General features: G+C 39.8%; 1 protein-coding gene across 1 annotated transcript; it reads left to right on the top strand.

The window, feature by feature from the left end:
• The first annotated feature begins 420 nt into the window (after window positions 1-420).
• Window positions 421-26,732, top strand: LOC143857530 (uncharacterized). The gene is made up of 15 exons (XM_077367984.1): window positions 421-574; window positions 1,330-1,486; window positions 1,580-1,712; window positions 2,002-2,126; window positions 3,294-3,468; window positions 6,046-6,107; window positions 6,223-6,386; window positions 6,503-6,600; window positions 7,612-7,670; window positions 7,756-7,890; window positions 8,092-8,336; window positions 8,604-8,763; window positions 11,895-11,970; window positions 12,057-12,107; window positions 26,396-26,732. The coding sequence occupies exons 1-15, from the start codon at window positions 522-524 to the stop codon at window positions 26,614-26,616; spliced, it is 1,914 nt and encodes a 637-aa protein (XP_077224099.1). The 5' UTR covers window positions 421-521; the 3' UTR covers window positions 26,617-26,732.

Genomic DNA, 26,732 nt, shown 5'->3' with positions numbered 1-26,732 from the left:
AAAATACATTCCCCCTTTTGGGGTCGTGTTTTGGTTTGTTTTGCTTTTGTTCTTTATGTTGTTTTTCTTTCTTGGTATCCTTTTTGTGTTCGGTTGGGCCATCTCACTGGCTCTATCCTTTGTTGGTTTTCCCCTCTGCATGCAGAGGGTTTTGCTCTTCAAGCTTCATGAATATCTTTCTTTTTTATCTAATACATCTGGTAGGGGGTCCTGCCTAACCCCAGCTTACCCATAAAATAATAATAATAATAATAATAAGGAGGGGGGGGAGGGGTCAAAATATCAATTCCCAAATAAGTCAGATTTTGGCAAATTTTATTTAGATTTAGTTCAAACTATATCACGATTCACGTCTTACCAAACGCGTGTATTCGTGTAACGACAAGAGATGATGACAAAGTCCTTTAACATATTACTTTTTACCCTTTCTCATATTTTTCTTCACTTTATCACTTTATCAGAGGATTTTTCATATAAGCCTATTCACACACCTCTCTCTGCACACCCCAATATCTGCAGCAATGAGAGCTTTTGTTTTGGGTTTTCTCTTCTTCTTTTGTTTTCACTTTCATAGGTACTGTTTCCTTTAATCTCTTATTTATTTTCCACAACTCCCATTGTTTTTCTTTTTCTTTTGCATTCCTTTCTAGGAGTTATTTGTAACAAGGAATGAACATTTCATGGAATTATTTGCACTTCCTTTTTTTTTTCCACTGGGTGTATTGTTCTTTAGGAGTTTGGTTGCTGATTTTTATCTGTTTGGTGAAGTTATGGATAAATCGTAAGGACCCATTACAGGGAATTACCTGAATTTTTCTTTTGTGGGTGCACGGTTCTTTATAGGTTTTTTGTGCATTTGTCTATCAGTTTTATGAAATTATTGATAAATGAGAAGTACCCATTTCATGGAATTATCTGCACTTCATTTTTTTTTTTCATGAGTGTATTTTTCTATAGGAGTTTGGTAGCTGATATTTATCTGTTTTGTGGAGTCAAGGATAAATGGGATGGACCCATTACAGGGAATTAACTGCACTTGTCTTTTGGGTTCTGCAGAGTTTTTTTTTTTTTGGTCTATCAGTTTCATGAAATTGTTGATAAATGAGAAATACCCATTTCATGGAATTATCTACAGTTCCTTTTTTGTTCATGGGTGTATTTGTCTATAGGAGTTTGGTAGCTGATATTTATCTGTTTTGATAAATAGGATGGACCCATTACAAGGAATTACCTGAACTTCTCTTTTGGTTCCTGTAGTTTTTTTTTTGTTTTTTTTTTTGCAGTTGTGTATCTGTTTCATGAAATTTTTGATAAATGAACACATTGCAGGGAATTATCTTATGCTCTGTCAGAGAGGCAAATGCATGCTAGCACCCCTCCAAGAGGATGGAATTCCTATGATTCATATTCATGGATTATCTCTGAAGAAGAGTTCCTAAGAAATGCAGAAATCATTTCTATGAAGCTATTACCTCATGGTTACGAGGTAAAAAACTTTACTGAGAAGCCAAAAAGAAACAAATTGTAGTTTAGTTAAATCAAGTACTAGAATGACTTATATTTTCTTCATTTTTGGCAGTATGTTGTGGTTGATTTCCTTTGGTATAGGAGGAAAGTTGAAGGAGCATATACCGATTCACTGGGATTTGATGTGATTGATGAATGGGGGCGGATGATCCCCGATCCCGAGAGATGGCCTTCTTCCAGAGATGGTAATGGGAAACAACCAATTACTCCAAAAGCCTAAGCCGTTGGAGATGGCGTTATTTAATCTTTTATACTTTTAACACTTCCCCTCACGTGTGGCCCCTCTTTTTAGGGTTGTCCTACACGTGGCACATGTGGGCCCCTCTTTTGGGTTGGCCATTATATGTGGATTTTTTTTATATCAAGTAGTTTTGAACCCAGGCAGTTTGCTCTGATACCATGTGGAACAACCAATTATTCCAAAAGTTTAAGCCGTTGGAAATGGCGTTATTTAATCTTTTGTACTTTTAACAGGAAAAGGGTTCAAGGAAGTGGCCAAGAAAGTTCATGGCATGGGTTTGAAGTTTGGGATTCATTTGATGAGAGGAATAAGCACTCAAGCAGTCAATGCCAACACCCCTATCTTAGACACTTTCAAGGTCTCCCTCTACTCCATAAAATTCCTTTTAATTTGCTTTTTTTCTTCTATTTGTTACCAAAATATCCTAATAATTTAAGCATTAGCAGGAGATGGATGCAGAAATTATTTCTATAATGAACCAAAATATCATTAAAATTTAAGCATTAGCAGGACATAAAGGCAGAAATTATTTCTATGGTGAATGACCATATTTACAATCTGTACAGTGAAATTCATTGCGTAAACCATCTCTGCTAGTACTTGTAATCATCTATCAATAGATAAGCTATAGCCCAAGTAGTGCGCCAGTTCAAGAGCTGGCAAAAAATTATGGGCAGGGGTCCACAAGAAGATCCATTCATCGGAGAGTTAGGATCATTTTATTGTCATTGTGATTCTTAAGCTCTATCTCATTCGTTTATTGGTTCTTGCAGGTCATTGAAAATTGTAACAACCACTGAAAATTCTAAAATAAATACAAGGGATTGAAGAACACCAAAACAAGGGAATGAAAATATCATCCCTCTGTTCTTGTTATTTGTAGCTGAAAATATTATCCCTTTTTCAATTTTGGTCTCCACAAAAATGGAAACGTTTCAGTTTCGTTTAAAAATTTCGGTTGAAATCTTGAAATCAAGGAAACTTAAATGATAGAATTTAACAATAAAACCCCAGAAAACGCTTGAATAAGCATAATTACACAATTAGAAACAATCATATAAGCAAGACAGCCATGCATAATGGTTTAAAAACATCCATCAAACACATAGTCGTATACGCTATCACGCATGTCTGATAATTTAGTACATACAAAATTTCACATGTAATTCATATAAATATTTATACATAATACATGCACCACATTTTGCATGAAATTCATATAAATATAATAATGTAATGCATACTAATATAGTATGCCACTATTCACTTACGATTTTGGTTTTTGCAATTCGATCATTTCGGTTTCGGTAGGGATGGAAACAGAAACATTTCGGCCGTTTCGTGTCAGTTTCGGTGGAAATTTAAAATGATGTAACCTATCACCTCATACTTTCCAAGGTAGCATTTAAATCATGAGTCTCAATTTCAATTAGCATTTATTAGTTTATTCAAAGATACAAATTTGATATCATACTAAATATTTTCCTTTTTCTTGAAACCTTGAACTCTAATCTGCATTTATTAGGGAGGTGCCTTTGAGGAGAGCGGCCAACAATGGCGAGCAAGAGATATAGGTCTGAAAGAGAAGGCATGTGCTTGGATGCCACATGGTTTTATGAGCGTCAATACTAAGTTGGCAGCTGGAAGAGCCTTCTTAAGGTCACTGTATCAACAGTATGCTGAATGGGATGTTGACTTTGGTAATTCAATTATTGCTAATTGAAATTGCAGATTTATCGTATTTCTGCCACTATTATGCGTAGTTTATGATGCAATGATACTAGAAAGATAAAATAGGGAGAATAACATCACATTTGTTTTTTGAAAGATGACTTACATATTCATCCTATGGAAGTTACATTGGGCACAAGTAGTCCCATCCGGTTTACATAGCACACTATGTTGCATCAGTACGGATACGAGTGTCGGAACCCAACACGGGTATCGAGTGTCGGAATATGACAAGGGTATCGAGTGTCGGATTCGGCAAACCTCAAAAAGAACGATTCATGGATTCGCTAAATTATTATTAACAATTTTCAAATTTTATTTTTTTACATATTATATGGTTATATCTAGTAATATATTGAATATTTTAATAGGTTAAGTAGACATAATATTTTATTTCCATTTAAGAAACTTAATATTAGGATGAGTAAAACTCAATCCTTATGGTAATTGTAAAGTTGTGGCAGTAGTATTCAGAAATAATAGATAAAAAATATCTAGGAGTGTCTCGGAGAATCTTGAAGTATTGGAATCCAAGACGTGTCTGACACTGATTCTTCTCTCATTTAGAAGAATCCATGTAACAGTGATAGCATGAGAATCCAGGAACATACATCTGGATCAAAGAAAACATAAAAAACTCATCTACACCCACGCCCATCTAAAATAGGCACCATCATAACCATCCACAGAAACAACCCACCGAAATTTCTATCCCCCTGATTAACATGTGAATGGCATAGAACAGGTTCTTATGCCCAAAGAGCATACAGAATACCCACCCGTTTGCCAACTCCATCAGCAACCAAACAAAAAATCTCTTTTAGCATCCACTTCCTCAATAAGGGTAAAGGGTCCCATCACCAAACCATTAACAGCATCCCCTTTCATCCACCAAGAAAAAACAATATACAAAAAACCTTCACAAACCTTCAGAAAATCAGAGACCTCCAAGACAAAAACACCAAAACTCCCAAAATGACATTTACACCAGAGAAGTAAAAAAAAACCCTTCTTGAGAGCCTTTAGCTCCCTGCTTCCCTTTGCTATCGTCTTCCCCTTCTCCATCGTATCACGCTTCTCAATATCTAGAAGTATCTCCTTCGTCTTTACCACATTTTCCTCAAAGCCAAGTCCCAGGTTCTTGCCCATTTTTGACATTTCATCAAAATCATCCAGAAATGTCTGTCTTTCCTCAGTCAACATTTCCACACTCGTTCACCGAATCCTATTCGGCCTTTCTCATACATCTCTTTATCTTCCCACTAAGGTCTGCATCCATGGAATCTCTGGATTGAGCAGCCTCATGACTGACTACATCCTCCCAAGCCTCCTTCCCCCAATTCGACTCCACTTCCAAAGCCTTTTTCTCCTCAGCCAATGCTTTTTTAAAGTGAGGGAGCTCCTGGAGAGGGATACAGACCTCTTCCATTGTTCTTTTGCCAGTAAGGGCCTCGATTTCATCTTCCTTATCTTACTTTCCTCTAAGAGCTTCTTCCATTGATGCTCCAAATAAGCCCGAGTGATTTCATCTTGTGAAGCAGATTGCTGGCGCTTCGATCGTTTGGCATGGCCATGCTTTTTGAAAGACTTTGTTTCATCAACTCCTAAGCCTTCCTCCCTTGCCATTTTCTGTTTTCCGGTGCGATCAAGTCTTTTGTCCTTCATTAGAAGAATTGTAGCCCTCGTCCTTGTTGAAAGACTCCAAGAGGTCAAGGAGGGTAGAGACAAGTTTCCTCTTTTTTGGTTCGTACTTGCCAGAACCCGTATCTTCCCCTTTTTTATATAAGATAGAGCCAACTCTTGAGCTTTTCTCGATTCCGTAATTACGACGCATGAGGGTTGCGGGATTAGCGTGGAATCCTTTCGTATACCTTTTTGAGTATGATTCCGTAATAACATCACATTTAATAATGATGATGAATAAAATTTTGGGCAAGCCCACTACTTATAGCTATTCTTTTTTTTTTTTTTTTGCACTTAATAATATGTCCATGACCATCCCTAACCTCGTTATATGTCTCATCCCTAGTTAAAAAAATATGGGTTTTGGGATGTGTGAAACTACCAATTACTCCAAAAGCTTAAGCTGTTAGAGTTGGTGTCATTTAATCATTTATACTTCAACACTCCCCCTCACGTGTGGCTCCTCTTCTTTTTTTTCTTGTTGGGTTGGCCGACTTTTAATTTCAAGGAGTTGTGAGTTTTGAACCCAGAATCTGTGGCTTTGACACCATGTTATTGTGGAAGGAAGAGAAGGAGAAGAAGAGTGAGAAAAAAGATGGAGTCTCCTTAGAGATCTCCCTTGCAATATCGCCCGCGCGCACACACACACAAAACTTAGGGTTATTTGTACATGGACTTTAATACCCTTCAACAGGATGTAGTATCTCCTGTTCTCAATCCTTTGTAGCAGGTTCACAAGATGTACTAAATTTGGTGCCAATAGTCAACAATAGGCTAACATTTCCATTGGGTAATACCTGATCTTGTTGGATCCAAATGCCTAGCTTTACAATATCTTGTTGCTTGTTATGTTTTCTTTTCAGTGAAGAATGACTGTGTCTTTGGTGATGATTTGGACATAAACGAGATAAGCGTTGTCTCAGAGGTATATTGAAGGCCTAATTTTCCCAAAAAAATAGTTTTCCAGCATAAGCATTCCATAAAAAATCCAGACATAAGTGTTGGAAGGGGTTCTTTATGTACCAATATCCTTTCTGCAGGTTCTGAAAGATCTCAATCGTCCTATCTTGTATTCCCTCTCTCCTGGAACCAGTGTTACACCAGCCATAGCCAAGGATGTAAAAGGTCTTGTTAACATGTACAGAGTGACTGGAGATGATTGGGATTCATGGGGAGATGTGGAAGCTCATTTTAATGTAGCAAGGTATGGGAATGTTATTTAAATGAAGCCACCTTCACCTGTTGAAATACCCTACAATGTCAGCAATTAAGAATTCCACTATTGCTATTTATAAGTGTCATATATTTTCTTTTGGGCAGGGACTTCGCTGCTTCTGATTTTATAGGAGCTAAAGGGCTTCAAGGAAAATCATGGCCCGACTTAGACATGCTGCCACTGGGGTGGCTTACTGATCCAGGTAGTAAGCTTGGCATAGCAAGATGGCTTTTTTACTATTTAAAGCAGCTTCAGACATTTAGGCCCTGATTGGATTCCACGAAAAACATTTCCGACGAAAAATATTTTATTGGGAATTTTTTTTTTCTCTACAAAATTTAGAGGGAAATAACATGATTATGGTTAATTTAGAGGAATATTATCATAAATTGAAGGTTCCTCTAGGTAAAAATTGATTAGGGTTGGTTCAAGTTATCTTTTCTTGTAAGTATAAAAAAGTAAAAGTTTTTAGAAATATTTCCCTTTCCAAACTTTTCCATAAAATTCCTGCAATCCAAACATGGCCTTCACAATTAAAACATAAAAAGGAACAGAAAATAGCAGTAATAAGGAATCTGTAGAAGTACTGCACATCCAAAAGGGGACAACCTAGATTAGCAAGTTATTCTTTGTTTTTACCAACTCCTACCACTATTTCCTAAAATATTTTTTGTATTTTTCTGTAAAACTTTTCCGGATCCTAATTTGGTACACGTGGTGTATGTGTATTGAATCCAGATTTTCATTTGGTAAGCCCCTATCATGGATGAACCATGGTTTGGAAAAAAAGATAACATAAATGGGTGAAGAGAAAAGGAAGAAGACTGAGAAAGAACATATAGGTACGCCAGAATTATGGAAAAGATAATGTAAAGGGATATCGAAGATGGATGGCAAATACCAAGATACAGAATTCCTGACAGGCTACTCTTATACCATGTTAATATTGTAAAGTGATCCTTTGAAATGACAAAGGCATCTACATTATCATTGATATAAATATATAAAAAGTGCTAAATGAAAAGACGCCCTCATATACAAGTAATTAGTGATAATATATGACTTGTGTATAAACTAATAAATTAATAAAAAATCGTACGACAAAAAACTGTAACAAGGACCGAGTTACAACTCATCTCTTGGTGATCAACTAATCTTCATTGTTTTTCCTATTATTATCAAAGTTTAAAGGGAAATATTTTGGATGTATCAGGTTCAAACCAAGGTCCACATAGGAAGTCTAAACTCACAGTTGAGGAGCAGAGAACTCAGGTGTGCAAATTTTATCTTACTCTATTTCTTGATGCTCTTTTTAAATAACTATAGTATAGTGGCTATTCAAATTTCCTTTTTGCAGATGACTCTCTGGTCTATGGCCAAGTCTCCTCTCATATTTGGAGGAGATATGACACACATTGATGATTTTACATTCAATATCCTCACAAATCCTACCATATTGGAAATAAACTCTTTCAGCAAGAATAACATGGAGGTATTTGTCCATTTTATCATATACTCCCTAAAAGAAGAAAAAAATCTCATGAAGGGAGGTTATTTGATTGTGTGAAATAGTCTCTACACCTTAATTGTTACTGATTACTATTTTACCATATGGAGTTTCTGTAGTTACTTTTTTCATATGGAGTCTGTCTAGTAACCTTTTGCATTCACTTCTGATATAATGCTGTTTCAGTTTCCTTATGTTACTTCAAGTAAAGTCCTCAAAGGAAGCAATCATATTCTCACCCAAAGTACTAGAAATTTGAAGGATTCAAATGTAGGTGAAGTGATTCTTACTAGTTGCAATGATCACAAGGCAAAAGGCTGGGTTGTTGAAAGTCACGAACAAGAGATGGATCGGATCTGTTGGAATGACAGGTTGGAAAGAAACGACGAGTCGCAATTTTGCCTGTACAAAAGAAATCATCTTTTGACAAGGTATGGAAGCCTTTTACCTTCTACCAATCAGTAATTAAAATGTTTTTTATGACATAGGGTATCCCCACCCCAATTTTTAGGGCGGGACTATTCCCTACGGATGCAAGCAATCACCCATAAACTACACGCATCGGATAAGCCCGGGGGGATTCGAACTCGCCTCAATGGGGAGCATACCCATGACTTTAAACCAAAGAGCCACACCCGTACGGGTTTTTCATTAATTGGTTTTTGTTATTTCTGGCATACTTTCCATTGCTTATGTAGGGATGAAGAGGTCATCTACAAGAAGCAGTATCAAGGAAAATACCATTTATTAGCTAATAAGACAACAGAACATTGTCTGGTGGCTTCTAGAAACAGAAAGCTTACTTCACAAGACTCCAAAGGAAGTTCTCTATTCCCTTGCAATTGGGATGCCAACCAGGTATCTTGTGGCTTGTGAAAACTGAAGAAATTGTTATCATCATTGAGCACCTCCATATGATTATTGTTGATGTTCTTTATCAACTCAATTTATCTTAAAAGTTATTGAATAAGTTTCAGACTTGAAGAAACTTAGCATTTCACAAAAGGATGGCATATTTTTAGATGGGGCAACCTAGAAAACTGAGTATGTTTTGATCTAGATATTTGTAGGTTTTCCAATTTTTCCACGACTGGAAGCAAAATCTAGCCATGTATAATATTTTATTTTTATTATCATGTATTAAAGTATAAAAGTTAAATAACGCCTTTCTCCAAAAGCTTAAGCTTTTGGAGAAGTTGGTTAGTTAACATGGTATCAGAGCCAAAGGTCTCAAGTTCAAACCTCCCGGATAGCAAAAATCCACATGCGATGGTCGGGCCAAAGTGGGACCACATGCGCCACGTGTTTGCCACGTGAGCCACACGTGCAGGGGAGTATTAAAGTATAAAAGATAAATAATGCCTTTCTCCAACAGCTTAAGCTTTTGGAGAAGTTGGTAAGTTAACATCATGAATTTTTGGGTTGCATTATTCTTATTTTCATGAATTTTGGGATTGCAATTTCAACATTTCATGACTTCCAATTTCCACCCATTCCATGCCTTCTTGGTTGAGTTCTACAAGCATAACATTGGGCTTCTGCACTTAGTTGCTAGGCTTCTTGAGACGCAAGAAGGGTGCTATGTCAAGCAATCTGGGGTGGACAAAAGGGTGTGGATCTGGGACTCTATTGGGGTGTTTACTATCAAATATTTCTATTACCAGCTTGTGACTTGCCCTGTGCTCTCCAAAGTAGCTAAAGTGTGGATGATCCAAGCGCCTCCCAGAGTACGTACATTCGGTTGGGCTGCTACCCTCAGGCAGATTCAGAATGCTGGCTTCCTGGGAAAGCGGGAGATACTGATAGTTGATCATTGCGCCTTATGCATAGCAGGGTAATCAGTCGACCACATATTCATACATTGCAAAGTAGTGAGGGAAGTATAGAGTAGCATCCTAAGTAGGTTTGGGTTTTCTTGGGTTTCCCCTCCAAGCTTTCAGATCTTTTGGAGGGTTGGTCGGCGGTACCATGGAAGAAAAAAGGTAAGATTCTTTGGAATGTCTCTCTTCTAGCCACCTTGTAGGTGCTATGGAAAGAGAGAAATGCTACTCTTCGATGGAGTAGTAAAATCCCCTGTATTCCTCTTCGTGAAAGTGATAGTTGTCACTATTTCTTAGGTGATGATTCTTCCCTGCTTTATGGGAGGGTTGGAAGGAGATGTGCTTTAGTGTGGAGCAGCAGCCCGTGATCATGCAGGATTGGGAGCCACCAACCCAAGGGTTCGTAAAGTTAAACTTTGATGGATCCAGTATGGGCAACCCAGGCCCCGGCAGGAATTGGAGGTGTTCTAAAGGACTCAAGGGGAGAACTCATTTGGGCATTTTCAGGGCAACCCAGGCCCCGGCAGGAATTGGAGGTGTTCTAAAGGACTCAAGGGGAGAACTCATTTGGGCATTTTCAGGGCCAATTGGGGTCTCAAATGCTTGTGAGTCGGAGGTCCGCGAAGCCCATCAAGAGATAAAATGCTTGGAAAACGATTGCCTAGATAGGGTGATTGTGGAGGGAGATTCCCTCAGCGTCATCCAATGGCTTAGAGGTTCTCTAGCCCCCCTTGGAAATTCGCTCATTTTTTCGACGAGATCCAAGACTGAGTGGAAGGGTCATCAATTGTCTTCAAGCACATTAGAAGGTCCATCAATAGAGTGGTGGATAGACTATAGAGGTAGGGTGTAGCCCCCCCCCCCCCCCCCGGAACGTTTTTTCCTTCTTGTTCTGCCATGATTTTTGTTTTGGATTATCTTTGTACTTCTAGGTTTAACCATCTCGGTCTTTCGTTTGATTTTAATGAAAATTTGCTACCATTCAAAAAAAAAAATCGGTTTCTGCAAAACCGTAACCAAGATTCCATCTCTACATGTAGGACCCATGTTAGGTGATCAGAAAATCAGGACCACTGATGTACCAGGAGACTCGTTGGGTCTATATCCCATGCTGAACACAGATCCTGTCGGGTTAACCATGCTTCTATAGTCATCAATGTATGAATTTGAAAATACATATAATAGCATAAAGCGAGGATTAATTTCTGAATCGTGCAATTCAATATGATTTTTGTTTCATAGATTTCTATGGTTTTAATTTTCAATGCTCTTTGGAACATAGTTTACTTAATTTGAATGTGTATGTATATATCCTTGAATGTGGAATGTAGGGTAATAGATCCCAGAAGTAAGTTCCCTGATGAGTGTCGGTCTTTAAATAAACTAGTATATGCATAGCAAAGTATGACCCCAAGATGCTGCGATTGTAAAATTTTGTTTATTCACGGTTGACAGCCATAATGCTTCCATGCAACATACAGTCACCCATGTTTGAGGGGTCCTGTCTTGGGAGAAATTACAAAAGCTATCAACATTGTCATCTAAGTGAATTCACAACTCATTACATCCAGAAGGAAAATTTCGGTTGGTCCCAACTTAACAGGATAAGCACATGTTATATCTCTCAATTTTAATTGATTCAATGCAAGAAATCAGTTCAAATTTACTAAACTATAATCCAGCTAGCACAAAGTCAGAGGTCCTTGATCAAAGGTGACTAAAAAATGCATATTTTAACTAGAAGCATAGATGAAAATAATGAATTATATCTATTATCTGTCATGTATGGAATTGGAATTGATATGGCGTACATTAATTAATTATATCCACGTTCTGTCATTTATGCAATTGAAATCGATATGGCCAACTGAGTTTGAGTGTAGATCCTCAATAAAAGATGGAGTCACATTGATGGTGAGACTACTAAACTAGAATTGGAACTAATATTCATGCTAAAGCTACTGAAGTTACATTTAAGATTAATAAAGTAGGATATGTGGTTTTCTTTAGTCATACAACTGCAACTGATTTAGTACCTGTTATTTCATTTATCATGCATTTGATCAGGATCGACTCTTGCTATTTATAATTTTATGTTTTCCCCAACATTACTAAGTTCCTAGGTTTTTATCTTACTTGGATGGAAACTAATATACCTAATATTAGCAGATGTGGGAGTTAAACCCTACTGGAACCCTTGTGAACAGCTATTCTGGTCTCTGTGCGATAATGAGAACGGTGAAAGGTGATATATGGAAATTCATTTATTTGTCTATGTTACCCGTTTTTCAAAGCTACTTTCCCAAATAACAAACTTGACCCCTTTCACAGATGAAGGCAATTCTGGTGGAATTCGCTCATGGGTGGCAGCTGGAAGAAGAGGTTTGGTTAATAAACCAAAGGGACTGTATCTATTGCTTGCAGATTATGCCCTTCTGTTTCATATGATACTCTTCATTTCTTCCTTTTGATAAATTGAAGTGTTGAATATCTTCCCCATTAGACTTTCTAAAATCACTAAACAATTTTTTATTTTCTGAGCATTGACTTCTAATTATCGCTTATTTGATTAATACTTCACAATTCTAATTCATCTTTCCTTGTTATTTTCATTACCACACATAATAGATATGTTGAAATCCATTAGGCTTAAAATATTCTAAATGGCGCATACACTATGGAAATAGTAAACAAACCACAAGCCACAGGATGAAGACACGAGTTTACGTGGTTCAGCAAGATTGCCTATATCCACGGGTGATTCATGAAATATCTATTATGAGCAAGAACAAAATGTTACAATGATTTTCATGATTAATCTAAACTGAGATCATCCCAAAATATTTCTTCGTAATCTCTCTAAACCCTCTTACTCCCTCTCTCGTTATTCCCACAAGAGACCTTTGCCACCACCTGCACCCACAAGGTTTAACCTAAACCTTATATACTTAGGTTTCCTAAATCTAAATCACTCTCTCTCAGTCTAACTAGGAAACAATAAGACAATAACTCCCATGAATATAGAAACTGTTTAAAACACTCTTTCTTTCCTAATCCTATGAGGAATCTACAAGTGCCCCCACTTGCCCCCACTTGCATGGAAATAAGACACCAATCCCAAAATTCTCCACCTTGGCTTGTTTCTCAACCAGCCTAAAGATTTTTCATTTCCATCTCCACCAGATTTTCATCACTGAAAACACCCACTTAGCCTTCTGCAACCACTAGCTATACACATCATCAAGCCATCCTAGTCCTCACTCTACTTAACTCGATCAATATAACCAATATACATGTGTAGCTTGCCTCAAGTCAACTTTGGAGAGGGAGCTCGATTTGTTTTCTCCACGACCTCGATTTGTCTTCTCCACCAGCAGGAACTAGCCTCTCACTATCGTCTGCATGCCAGAGATCCGTCATTGAGAATTGCAAGAGAGATCTTATGCGGGTGTGTCACTCCATTTTCAAACATCCATCATTGGACTAGAAACAACAAATGTCACCGTGTTCCCCAGCCGATGATACAAACCATCACACTTCGCCCCTTTCATCATGACCATGCATTCGCATGTAATTTTCATGGCTACACCTGCAACTTCTAGAGTCCAACTTGCTAAGTGATATCAGATTCGTCAGTATCTTTGGGACGTACGCCAACCAATCCATCAATCATTTTTATATGTATCATCCCAACTCCATAACATCACAAGCAGACCCGTCACCCATGGACACTACACCCGCCCTTCTTTCTTAAACCTATCAAAGTATTGCCTCCTAGAGCATACATGAATAGAACATTCTAAATCTAATATCCACGTATTGTGAGGAGAACTGCTAATACCGATTCAGATTTGAGACTGAGAGAACATCTCCAACCACCATTCAAAAGAAAGTAAAAAAAAAAAAAAACTCCAACCACCTCATTCTATTCACCCACCACTACTACTAGCAGTCTGTTCTAGATTGTGTTCAATAGGCACAGCTCTGCTCATCGCTAGAGTGCCAGACTGTACGTGATCCCAGTCCACACAAAATGAGATGTCAGCACTTGTCTAATTGGATGGATGATAATTCGATCAGCTATACAGATAATACCGGGCAAGCAACAAATATTTCAGAATTCTGAGCAGGCTTCGCTCATTTTCACTCCCAATCGATCGATCCATATACCTCTGAAATTAAAACTAAACTATACAAAGATTTGAAATTGAGGTTACCTTGCGACGAAACTCCTCAAAAACTCCACCTCCCACTAGAATCTCTGTGAAGCTTTTAAAACTCCGTTGTTCTTGATTGTTCTTCATGTTGTTTAAAATCCGTTGTTCTTGATTGTTCTTGACGATTGTTGTAACCATGATCTGGTATCATGTTGTTTAAATCTGTCTAGCCTAACACAATCTGTATGATGTGTACATAACGGAAATAGTAAACAAACCACAGCACACAATAAAGACAATGGTTTAGCAAGGTTGTGTACATCCGTGAGCAAGTCAATGAGAAATCCACTCTGAGCAAGAACAAAACATTACAATGATTCTCCTGATTAATCTAAGCCCGGATCAATCCCAAAACTCTTCTCTATCGGCGTCTGGTTTCCACACAATTGGGGATGTTATTATGGATTTCGAATATGATTAGGGAAGACTGTTTTTTGGAAGGTTTCTATAACCGTGGGTTCTTTTTTAGCTGTCTTCTAGTAAGACTAGTAGAGAGGGGTTAGGTTTTGGAAAATGAAGTATATATGATTTAGGGTTAGACCTGTTGAGAAGGGGAAGAGAGGAGAAGAGAAGAAATGAGTGATTTTGGGATCACTCCCTCTCACTTATGTATTTATATAAAGGAGAACATAGTACAATGACCATCTTGCCCTTAGGCATATACAAACCATCGTTTTAAATTTCGACTGAAATTGAAAATTTCGGATTTTGGTGGGGACCGAAACCGAAATTTCCTAAAATTTGAAATTTCGCGAAATACCAAATTTCGGAATTTCGGTCCTAAATTTCAGAAATTTCGGTACTTTCAGTCCGAAATTTCGAGAAAATGGCATTTAAAAAAAAAAAAAATGTTACAAAATTTCGGCCGAATTTTGAAACTTAATACCAAATTTAGGACCGAAATTTCGGATTTCGGTGGGGTCCGAAATAGGTACCAAAACGGAAATTTAAAACCTTGATACACACTTCTAACACTCTCCTTCAAGCTGGAATTTAGATATAATACATTCCAAGCTTGTTACAAATATTACTTAGCTTAGCTTTACTCAAAGATTTGGCAAAAACATCAGCTAATTGGTCCGTAGATCGAGTGAAGGAAATGCATATCTCGCCCTTTTTGTATTCTCTGGCGTATGAAGTGACAATCTACCACTTTGTGCTCAGTTCTCTCGTGAAAGATAGGATTTGTAGCAATGTGAATAGTATCCTTATTGTCACATTAAAGCTGTGTTGGAAGAGATGAGGGGAAACCAATCTCATAGAGGAGAGATCGTAGCCAGAGAAGCTCTCCACTCGTATGTGACATGGCTCGATATTCCACTTCTGCTCTAGATTTGGAAGCTATGTCTTGTTTCTTGCTTCCATGACATTAGGTTACCCCCAACAAAAGTACAATACCTAATGATGGATCTTCTATCTGTTGGAGACCTTGCCCAATCCGCATCACAAAAACTTTCTAACTTCTCATACCCATGCTTCTTGAAAAGCAGGCATTTTCCTTGCGCGCTTTCCAAGTAGCGAAGAATTTGAATAAATGCTGCCTAGTGGGAGGTGCGTGGCGCGCTCATAAACTGACTTACTACCCCCACTGCATATGAGATATCTGGCCGAGTGACTGTGAGATAAATAAGCTTCCCAACAAGTCGTCGATATCTGCCAGAGTCATCCATCAAGTCTCCCTCATCTGCAAGCAATTTTGTATTTGGGTCCATGGGAACAGCAGCTGATTTCTTACCAATAGAACCTGTCTCCTCCAATAAATCTAGTACATAATTCCTCTACGAGGGGGAGAGATTACTACCGGAATAAGCTATCTCAATTCCCAGAAAGTATCTTAGACAGCACAAGTCTTTTGTGGAGAATTCTTTTTGTAGAAAGGCCTTCAACCCCTGTATGCTAGCTTTTCACTCCCTGTAATGATAATGTCATCCACATAGACTATGCGAAGGACATTCCCCGTATCAAATCTCTGACTGAATACAGAGCGATCAACTGCACACTGTGTCATACCAAATAGCATAGTAGCTTAATTGAATCTCTCAAACCATGCTCGAGGAGATTGTTTAAGCCCATATAACTATTTGAGCAACCTGCATACTTAGGAGGACATCTCCCCCTGAGCAACATCCCCTGGAGGCTGCTCCATATAGACCTCCTCAGTCAAGTTGCCATGGAGAAAGGCATTCTTCACATCAAGTTGATATAAGGTCCCTCATCGGTTGATATAAGGTCCCTCATCGGTTGACAACGAGGGATATAAGCATTCTCACAGAAGGGATTTTGGCAACAGGGGAAAAGGTCTCTGTGTAGTCAACTCCAAATGTTTGCAACTAAGAGTGCCGTAAGGCGCTCAAGTATCCCATCTGGCAGATACTTGACGGTAAAGACCCAAGGATAACCTGCGGACTAATCACCTGGAGGAATGGGAACCAAGTCCCAAGTGTGATTAGCCTGAAGAGCGGCCATCTCCAAATCCATAGCGGCACGCCGGCCTGGATGAGCAAAGACCTCGGGCATAGACCTGGGCACAGAAACAAAGGACAAGAAAGACACAAAATTGCGAAAAGTAGGAATGAGATGATCATAAGAGATAAAGTGAGAAATAGGATGCGCACTAGAACGAGAATGAGTCCAAGAAGCAATAGGTGAGTGACGTGAGTCTACAGCCACATCTGGAGAGGAAGTAGAGGTACATGAGATGAGGTACCTGGAATCTCTGACTGAGAAGGAGTTTGCCTCAGGCATAGGGTGGTGAACATCTGGCCTCGAACGTCGCTGATAGACCTTCGGAGCAAGTGGAGGAGGAACTGAAGGCACATGCAATGGAGAAGAAGAGGACTCAACAGGAGGAGGAGAAATTGAAGGACGACAGGATTAGGTAAAACAAGAAGAGAGAGAGAGAGAGAGAGAGAGAGAGAGAGAGAGAGAGAGAGAGAGAGAGAGAGAGAGAGAGAGGAGCCATAGTGCCAGGCACAATGGTACGACTCTTAGCAGAAGTAGTAAAGTAGGAGACAAACTCAAAAAATGTGACATCGACAGAAGCAAATAAGCGTCGCAAGCGATGGGCTATAACAACGACAACCTTTCTGGGTGCGAGAGTACCCGAGAAAGACACATCACTCTGCCCGAGGAGCCAACTTATCCAGTCCGGGTGAGAGGTTGTGAACAAAACAAACACAACCAAAAATCCGCAAAGTGAGGGGAAATGGATCCCCCTGAGGATGTAAGACTGAGAAGGGGAAGGTGCCATCTAAAATAGATGATAGGAGTCGATTAGCCTGGAAAAAAGGAAGGATGGCATCGCTCCAGTAGAGTTGAGGAAACCACATTTGAAATAAAGAGTGTGGGCCATATCAAGTATCGGAGTTTCCTCTCGGCACTCGGCAACACTATTCTGTTGGGAGGTGTTGTCACACAAGGACTGATGAATAATGCCATGGGTGGATAAGAAATCTCGAAAGGCAGCAAAGAAGTACTCCCTAGCATTATCAGTGCGCGCGCACAATTTAGAGAACAACCATATTGGGTAGTAATCTCAACGTGAAACGTGCAAAAAGCATGAAAGACCTCAGAGCAATCTTAAAGGAGAAACAACCTAGTTATACGTGTGAAATCATCCACAAAGACGACAAAATAGTGATAACCACATCATAGAGACGTGATCCTGAAGGGACGCCATACATCAGAGTGCTCGAGCTCAAAAGGAGTAGAGGCATGACTAACGACCCGGAACAGGAAGGACACACGATGGTGTTTTCCGAGCTCACGGGACTCGCACTGAAAGGGCTGAAGAGGACCAGAAACAACAGAGGACTGCTGAAGTCGCGGAAGGGAGGGATGGCCGAGACAACAATGCCACTGATAGGCATCAACAGAAGTATGCAACACGGCACGAGGAGGGTTGCAGTCAAGATGATAGAGACCATTTACCACACGACCCGAAGCAATCGTCTTCCCAGTTAAAACGTCCTAAAAAACACAATGAGAGGGGAAGAAAGAGACAAAATAGTTAAGACTCTTGGTAAGTTGGCTAACAGAATGTAAATTAAAGGGTGACTTAGGACCACAGAGTACTGATGACAAGGTAAAGCCAGAATGAGAAGTGTTATTGGTGAAGCCTGATCTCAGTCTAATCTGGAAAGTACTGTACACTCTACCTCGACTGCGGCGGTCCCGGGGGGTTGCAAGGGGGCAGGAGCCCCCCTGCCCGAAGGCGGGGGGGGCGGGAGCGGTAGCCCTCGACCCGAATTTTTTAGGGTATTTTTATACTGGGGGTAGTTTCGTACTTTCATGAATTAGGGTTTTTTCTCTTTATTGTAACGCGTCTTAGAACGCCATATAAAAGGGATGTGTTATCAGGAGACGCCCTAGAGAGGTGTGAGGGTTTGTAATCTTTTCTTCAGAATAGTGGAATCGTTGGCTTGTCGCTCTGCCGTGGACGTTGCCCATACCAAACTGGTTGGGTGAACCACGTAAATCTGTGTGTTCTGTGTGTGATCTTTCGTTTTATCTTTGTATCGTTATTCTGCTGCGTTGTTAATTCCTAACAATTGGTATCAGAGCTGAGGTTGAAAAGCGAATCTGACAGGATTTTTCGCTTGAGTGGGAGCGATGGCAGAAGATGGAAAATCGAAAGTTGAGAAATTTAACGGGCAGAACTTTCAGTGGTGGAAGATGCAGATCGAGGACTCTCTTTATCAGAAAGATCTATATCTCCCGTTGGGCAAGAAGCCAGAAGCAATGAAGGCTGAAGATTGGAAGATTTTGGACAGAAAGGCGTTGGCTACGGTGAGGTTATCTCTCATGTCGCAGGTGGCCTTCAATATCTCCAAAGAAACCACAACCGTTGGAGTCATGGAAACCCTAGCTAAGTTATACGAAAAACCCTCTGCTTCAAATAGAGTTTTCCTCATGAAAAAGTTATTTAATATGACGATGTCTGATAACGTTTCTATAGTCGATCATTTAAATGAGTTTAATATGATTATTGGTCAATTACAATCTGTTGATTTGACTTTTGATGATGAAGTTGTGGCTCTGTTGTTCTTGTCTTCTTTGCCAGAAAGTTGGAATAACTTGGTTATGGCTGTAAGTAATACAATCACAGGAAACTTGGTATTCAACGATGTTGTCAGTTGTATACTGAGTGATGAGATGCGGAGAAAAAGTTTAGATGTCTCATCTGGTACTGTTCTGTCGGTTGAAACAAGGGGCAGACAACAACAGAGAGGAAATATTTCGAAGGGCAGAAAGTCACAATCCAGAGGCAGATCAAAGTCAATTGGAAAGGGGAAAACAGAAGGAAAAATTAAAGGAAAATGCTGGAATTGCGGCAAGACTGGACACATGAGGTTAGCAGAATAATGATGACGAAGCAAACATGGTGTCTACGAATGATGAGGTATATGGTGATTTGTGTTTATCTGCATCAGTAGATGTTAAATCTGAAGTTTGGTTCATAGATTCTGCTGCTTCCTTTCATTGTACTTCTCATAAGCATTATTTTCATGATTATGTTCATGGTGATTATGGACATGTAACTGTGGGAAACAGACAAGAATGTAAGATTGTAGGAAAAGGTACAATTTTGTTAAAATTGTCTAATGGTGGCCACTTGAAGTTGGAAGGGGCACGCCATGTTCCCGACTTAAAGAAGAATCTCAGACAAGAATGTAAGATTGTAGGAAAAGGTACAATTTTGTTAAAATTGTCTAATGGTGGCCTCTTGAAGTTGGAAGGGGCACGCCATGTTCCCGACTTAAAGAAGAATCTCATCTCAACAAGCAAGCTGGACAGTGAAGGGTATTTTGTTAGTTTCGGTAACGGTCAATGGAAGATTACAAAAGGGTCGCTGGTAGTGGCCAAGGGTAATCTGGTTGGTACTTTGTACATGTTTACTGGCACTAATGATTATGTTGTTTCTTTAGCTTCTACAGATGGGAACACTACACTTTGGCATCAGAGGCTTGGGCATTTGAGTGAGACTAGTATGAAGAACCTACACTCAAGAAATCTGTTACCTGGTTTGAAGGGGGTGAATTTTGAGTTCTGTGAAGATTGTGTGTATGGAAAGCAGAAGAGAGTTAGCTTTCTGAAAGGAGGGAACAAGAAGAAATCAGAAAGGTTGGAACTGGTACATTCAGATATTTGGGGACCAGCTCAGGTAAATTCTTTCGGTGGAAAATCTTACTTTGTTTCGTTTATAGATGATGCAAGTAGAAAAACATGGGTCTTTGCAATTAAAAATAAATCTGAAGTGTTTGATGTTCTCAAGAGGTGGAAAGCTCTTGTAGAAACTGAAACAGAAAACAAAGTCAAGTGTCTTAAGACAGACAATGGCAGAGAGTACGATAGTGGAAGTTTTAAGAGCTACTGTTCACTCAATGGAATCAGAAGATTGGAAACAGTTCCAAGGACACCTCAACAGAATGGGGTTCCAGAGAGAATGAATAGAACCATCTTGGAGCGTGCGAGGAGCATGACGATTCATTCAGGGTTACCTCAACAGTTTTGGGCAGCAACAGTTGACACTGTAGTTTTTCTGATAAATCGGAGTCCATCTAGCGCATTAGATAGAGGGATTCCAGAGGAGGTTTGGACAGGGAAACAGGTAAATTACTCATTCCTGAGAACTTTTGGTTGCATTTCTTATGCTCATGTTGATAAAGAAAACAGAAAGAAACTTGATCCTAAGTCTATTAAATGTGCATTTGTTGGGTATGGTGGTGATGCTTTTGGTTATCGTTTATGGGATTATGAACATAACAAAATCATCAGGAGTAGAGATGTTATATTCAATGAGAATTGCATGTACAAAGATAGACAACAACAAAGTAGAAAAGATAAAACAGAGTTTTTAGAACTCGATGAGATTGCAGGTGAGGTCAGACCTAGTGTGCAAGAAATTCCAGAAAGTTCAGATGATGATTTTGGAAATTCAGATGTTGAGTCTGCAAGCAGCTATGATGGTAATCTTAAAGTGCAGGAACAGGAAACTCCTGTTCTTAGAAGATCTTCAAGACAGATTAAACCTCCTGAAAGGTATTCTCCTGCTTTAAATTATGTTTTGTATACTGATTCGGGTGAGCCATAATGTTTTCAGGAAGCAATGCAGGATGAATCCAGGATAAAGTGGGAGCAAGCCATGAATGAGGAGATTGCCTCATTGAAACAAAGCAAAACTTGGGATTTGGTGAAGCTGCCAGCTGGTAAGAAGGCATTGTACAACAAATAGGTAGACAAGGTAAAAGATGAAATCAGGGGAACAAAGAGGTACAAAGCAAGGCTTGTGGTAAAAGGGTTTGCACAAAAGAAAGGTATTGACTTCAAAGGAATATTTTCTCCTGTTGTTAAAATGACTTCAATTCGTATTTTGTTGAGTATTGTGGCTGTAGAAAATTTACATCTTGAGCAGTTAGATGTTAAAACTGCTTTTCTCCATGGTGATTTAGAAGAAGAGATCTACATGCATCAACCTGAAGGCTTTGAAGTTAAGGACAATCTGGTCTGCAAATTAAATAGGAGTTAGTATGGCCTCAAACAAGCTCCAAGGCAGTGGTATTTGAAATTTGACAAGTTTATACAGGTTTCAAATTTTACTAGATGTCAGTCTGATCACTGTGTTTATTTTCAAAGATTTGAAAATGGAGACTTCATAATTCTTGCATTGTATGTAGAGATATGCTTGTTGCAGGATCGAATATGCAGAGAATTAATGAACTCAAGAAGAATCTTTCAAAAGTCTTTGACATGAAAGATTTGGGTGAGGCGAAGCAAATTCTTGGCATGCAGATAAGGAGAGACAGAAAGTAGAAGAAACTGTGGTTATCTCAAGAAGCTTATGTCGAGAAAGTATTAAAGAGGTTCAACATGGATAAGGCGAAGCCAGTAGCTACTCCATTGGCAGGTCACTTTAAACTTTCAAAGGATCTGTGTCCGTCAACAAAGGAAGAAAATGAGAACATGGCAAAAGTGCCATATTCTTCAGCAGTTGGAAGTTTAATGTATGCAATGGTAAGCACGAGACCGGACATCGCACATGCAGTGGAAGTTGTCAGCAGGTATATGCAGAACCCAGGAAAAGAGCATTGGAAGGCAGTTCAGTGGATACTCAGATTTCTCAGAGGTACATCCAATTATTGCTTATGTTTTGTGGGAGCCGACACAGATGTGCAAGGATATGTTGACTCAGATCATTCAGGTGATAGAGACAGAGGAAGAAGCACCACAGGATATGTTTTCACTGTAGGTGGAACAGCAGTTAGCTGGATTTCAAATTTACAGAAGGTGGTTGCTCTCTCATCAACAGAAGCATAATATGTTGCTATTACTGAGGCTAGTAAAGAGATGATTTGGCTTCAAAGATTTATGGAAGAGTTGGGTAGAAAGCAAGGGAACATCATATAGTGGAGCGACAGTCAAAGTGCTATTCATCTAGCAAGGAACTCAACATTTCATTCGAGGACGAAGCATATTCAGTTGAGGTATCACTTCATTCGGTCGGTTTTGGAGGATGGACAACTAAAGCTTGACAAGATTGATGGCAGCAAAAATCCTGCAGATATCCTGACAAAGGTGATTGACAGGGAAAAGTTGAGCCTTTGTATGATTGATGGATGCGAGAGCGATAAGTCATCATGAGTGAAGCTATTCAGTGGAACTGCAGATATCAGTCTTCAAGTGGGAAATTGTTATTGGTGAAGCTTGATCTCAGTCTAATTTGGAAAGTACTGTACACTCTACCTTGACTGCGGTGGTCCTGCTCGCCGCAGAGCGGGCGCCCCCGGCCCAAATTTTTTAGGGTATTTTTATACTGGGGGTAGTTTCATACTTTCATGAATTAGGTTATTTTTTTTAATTGTAATGCGTCTTAGAACGCCATATAAAAGGGATGTGCTATCAGGAGACACCCTAGAGAGGTGTGAGGGTTTGTAATCTTTTCTTCATAATAGTGGAATCGTTGGCTTGCCGCTCTGCCGTGGACGTAGCCCATACCAAACTGGTTGGGTGAACCACGTAAATCTGTGTGTTCTGTGTGTGATCTTTCGTTTTATCTTTGCATCGTTATTCTGCTGCGTTGTTAATTCCTAACAAGAAGAAATAGTACAAATACCAGAGATGGGTGCAGTGGTCCCATCGGCCAGAGTAACAATAGAGGCCTGAGGAAGAGGTTAAATGAACGAAGGGAAGCAGAATTACCCGTCAGATGGTTGGAGGCCCCAGAATCAATAATCCAATAGCCATAAGTAGTAAGAAGCGAAGCTAGCGAACCACTAGGTTGAGCAAAAGGCACAGCAATTGCTCGGTTGTGCGCTCGCAAGTACAGAAGCTCATCATAGTCAGCTCTGGAAATAAGGGAACAACCATTATGTGCTACCAGGCTAGCGGAGGAGGATGTAGAGGCATAGCATGTAGCCACAGAATGTCTCGTTGCTGGATGAGGAGTGCAGTAAGGGCATCAACGCTCATCAGCGATACGACCGCTCACAGAATCACGGCCATGAACACAACCTTGACGGCCCTGACCTTGGGCAAAGAGACCACCGCCAAGGCTAGAATGGTTAGTGCCAAGAATAGAAGTATCAGCAAAAGGAGAACTAGACCCATGAGGTCGCATACAGCACGATGCACAAGGGAGAATCCCTGTGAGGGAAGGAATGGACCTATCAAGTGGGACATAAGCCATCTGTGCGAAAGCAGCCTCCACAGAAGTGGAATAACTCGATAAAGTAGCTGAAGTATGATTCGAACTAACAGGAGGATCCATGATGAGAGAAATATAAAGACACTCTCATCTACAACGACATCAGAGGTTAAACAAGTGAGAGATGTAGAATAGCTCACACGACGAGCCCTTATCACAAGCCAAGAGGAGAATAGAGGCTAGGAGGTGAAGTTGAAGGCACAATAGCTCACTCAGACATTTCAGCAAACACAAGGCGTGCACCGCTGAGACCGCGGCTTCGATGAGGATATGAAGTAAAAAAAGACAAGTGATGACTAGCCATAGCGAGAAGGAAGGTTGGGAGACTAAACCGGAGCCGCGAAGACAAATAACAAGGATATCCGAGGGGATTTAGGCCATTAAGGCTAGATAAAGGATGAGAGAAAGTGAGAAGTGTTTAGAGGTTTAGGTGTAGAGATTTAAATAGGAAAAATAGAGGAGAGTGAAGGTAACTCCTTGAGTGTAAGATAAGGGAGTTAGATGAGGGTAGAGGGTAAGATTGGGGTTTCAAGAGATGAACCTCCTTGGAGAGTGGGAGAATGGGATGAGAAGAGTGCCGGTTGAGGCTAATGGAGGGAGGGTGGTGGGGAATGAGGGTCTGATGAGAATGGGGATCGTTTGAGGAGGTTTTGGATATGGAATGGGGGTTTGATGAGGGTTTGGATAGAAAATGGGAGTCGGGATGGGGTTTGGATAGGAAATGGCTAGGGTCTGTAGAGGGTTTGATGAGGGAAGAGGTGGAGGTAAAGGGCTGAGGCGAGGTGGCTGGAAGGGTTGTCCAGTAAGGGAAAGGGGCGGTGGAGGCGTCGGGTTGAGTTGGAAAGGAGGAGCGGAGGTTGGGGGGGGGGGGGGGGGGGGGGGGGGGGGCTAAAAGTGGGTTTGAGGAGGGTCATGGGAGGCTGGAGGGGCTGGGCGAGGAGTCTTGGGAGCTGGAAATGCAGGAGGCGAGTGCGGTGGGAGGTTTAGATGAGAGGTGGGAGAGATGTGTGGGTGGCTAGGGTTAGAGAATGGAATGAGAAGAAATGGGGTCCCTAAGGGGGCTAAAATCCTAGGGCTCGGATATCATGTTGAGAAAGGTAAGGGAGGAGAAGAGAAGAAATGAGTGAGTTAGGGATCACTCCCCCTCACTTATGTATTTATGTAAAGGAGAACATAGTATAATGGCCACCTTGCCCTTAGGCGTATACACACTTTGAACTGATCTTATGGGTGTGGTTGTGAGAAAGGTCTATGATGAGGAGGGAGAAAGGGGCAGCTCTCCTAGCCATGAGTGGAGAGGAGGGAAAGAGAGAAATGGGGGGGCCACTGTTTTTCCGATTTCCAAAACTTAGTTTTCTTTGGGGGTGAGATGGTTATATAAGAGAGAGGTATTGGGGTACGAGGTAGGCCCAAGGGGCTACTACCCAATAAGACAAAAGAAAGGGAGGGGGTGTGTTTTTCTGATTTCCAAAACTAGGTTTCCTTTGGGGTTGTGGTGTTTATATAAGAGAGGGGTGTTAGGTAGGCCCGAGGGGCTACCCCATTGGACAAAATAAAGGGGATAACTGAGAGTAAATAGGGATAAGTAGTGGGCCATGGCATTGGTAGGAAGGGGTCCTGCGAGAATCTACTCTTATTGTATCTTTATCTTAAATCCCCTTTTGTAAGGGGCCTTCTGAAAGCATCTTTAGTATTGTAAGTCAGGGGACAACTTGTCCCTGACTAACCTTACTTGAAATCAATAAAATGTCATTTAAAAAAAAAGGATTTAAGTGGTGCACCATGGTAACGGACAATAGGATAAAAAGGGGTGTGGGCTTGGGTTTAAGTGATGGTGGGTATTGGGATAAAAAGGTGAGAAAGGTGGGACATATGCTGATCCCCCCCACATGTAGGATAAAAATACAACTTAAAATAGAGTAAACCCTAAAAAATAACTAAATCAGCCTCATAAAAATCTAAATAAACTAAAGTTTATGGCTGGTTGATCACATCAAACTAGGAAACAACAAGAGAATAAATCCCACAGTGTGTGGGTAGGTTGGGTTTGGAATGGTTTGATTTCCTTCCACCTTGATTTTGTTTTATTTCTTCTTCGCCAGTTGTATAATTTAAGGACCATCTCGGTTCTTTCTTTATAATATATTATATGTTGCCATTTAAAAATAATAATAATAAATCCCACAGTTATAGAAACCGTCCAAAACAGACGTCCTCTCATAATCTTATTAGGAAGCTACAGATTTCCCACTTGCATGGAAACAAGACATCGATCCCAACAAGATGGATGGAACCTAAGTTTGAGGAAGTGGAGTGGCTAGTGAAACTTCTGTTAGTTGTCGAGCTGTCCAAGCTGTTCTTTCATGGGAAAACTATCACTGCTACTGTTATTATTCATACATTTATTGTAATTACTGGTACTACCGCTGCCACTACTATTAGTACTACTGATTTTACACCACTATTGGCATCTCATAGTGGTTGCTACAACGATTAATTCCATGAGGATACTATTATTAGTACTCTACTACTTTGTAAAGAAAATACTTTATAAATTTTCTTTTTCTTTCTATGAACATTACAATTCACATGTACTTGTACAGGATCATAAAATAATCAACAATACTTACCATTTATGTTTTCTAAGGCTATTGCTTTATGTGTGCAATATGAAATTAATTCTGTGACGTCCTTTCAATGCTTCATTTTTTTTGTTCTCTCATCTTTTCATATGTCTTTTGTTTGTGTAGGAGAAATATATCTTGCATTTTTCAATTTAAACCCTGAGAAAGTGGAAATATCGGCAAATATAGCAGATTTGGCTAAGGTGCTGCCCAAAAAATACTTGAGGAAAGATTCATGTAGCTGTACTGAGGTTTGGACTGCAGAAAACTTTGGGACAACAAAAAGCAAGCTGTCAACTGCGGTGGAGACGCATGGTTGCGCATTATTTGTCCTTCAATGTAACTAGAACAAGAACAAGTATAGAGTTTTCTTTCTCCTTGTGTGTTTGTACCGACCATCTTAGTCTCCTTTAATTTAATAAAATTACTATCATTCAAAAAAAAAAAAATGCAACTAAAGAGC

The sequence above is a fragment of the Tasmannia lanceolata genome, unplaced genomic scaffold, assembly GCF_043159265.1.
Source record: "Tasmannia lanceolata isolate RefF3 unplaced genomic scaffold, GAP_Taslan_0.1 ptg000025l, whole genome shotgun sequence".
NCBI lineage: Eukaryota > Viridiplantae > Streptophyta > Magnoliopsida > Canellales > Winteraceae > Tasmannia > Tasmannia lanceolata.
The sequence above is the reverse complement of the archived record's forward strand: the minus strand, read 5'-3'. Positions and strand labels throughout refer to the sequence as shown.

Excerpts from the sequence above, each read along its gene's own strand:
- LOC143857530 (XM_077367984.1), top strand. The coding sequence starts at position 522 with ATGAGAGCTTTTGTTTTGGGTTTTCTCTTCTTCTTTTGTTTTCACTTT. Across the intron at positions 6,387-6,502 it reads GCTCATTTTAATGTAGCAAG|GGACTTCGCTGCTTCTGATT; the intron begins GTATGGGAATGT and ends TCTTTTGGGCAG. Across the intron at positions 6,601-7,611 it reads GGGGTGGCTTACTGATCCAG|GTTCAAACCAAGGTCCACAT; the intron begins GTAGTAAGCTTG and ends TGGATGTATCAG.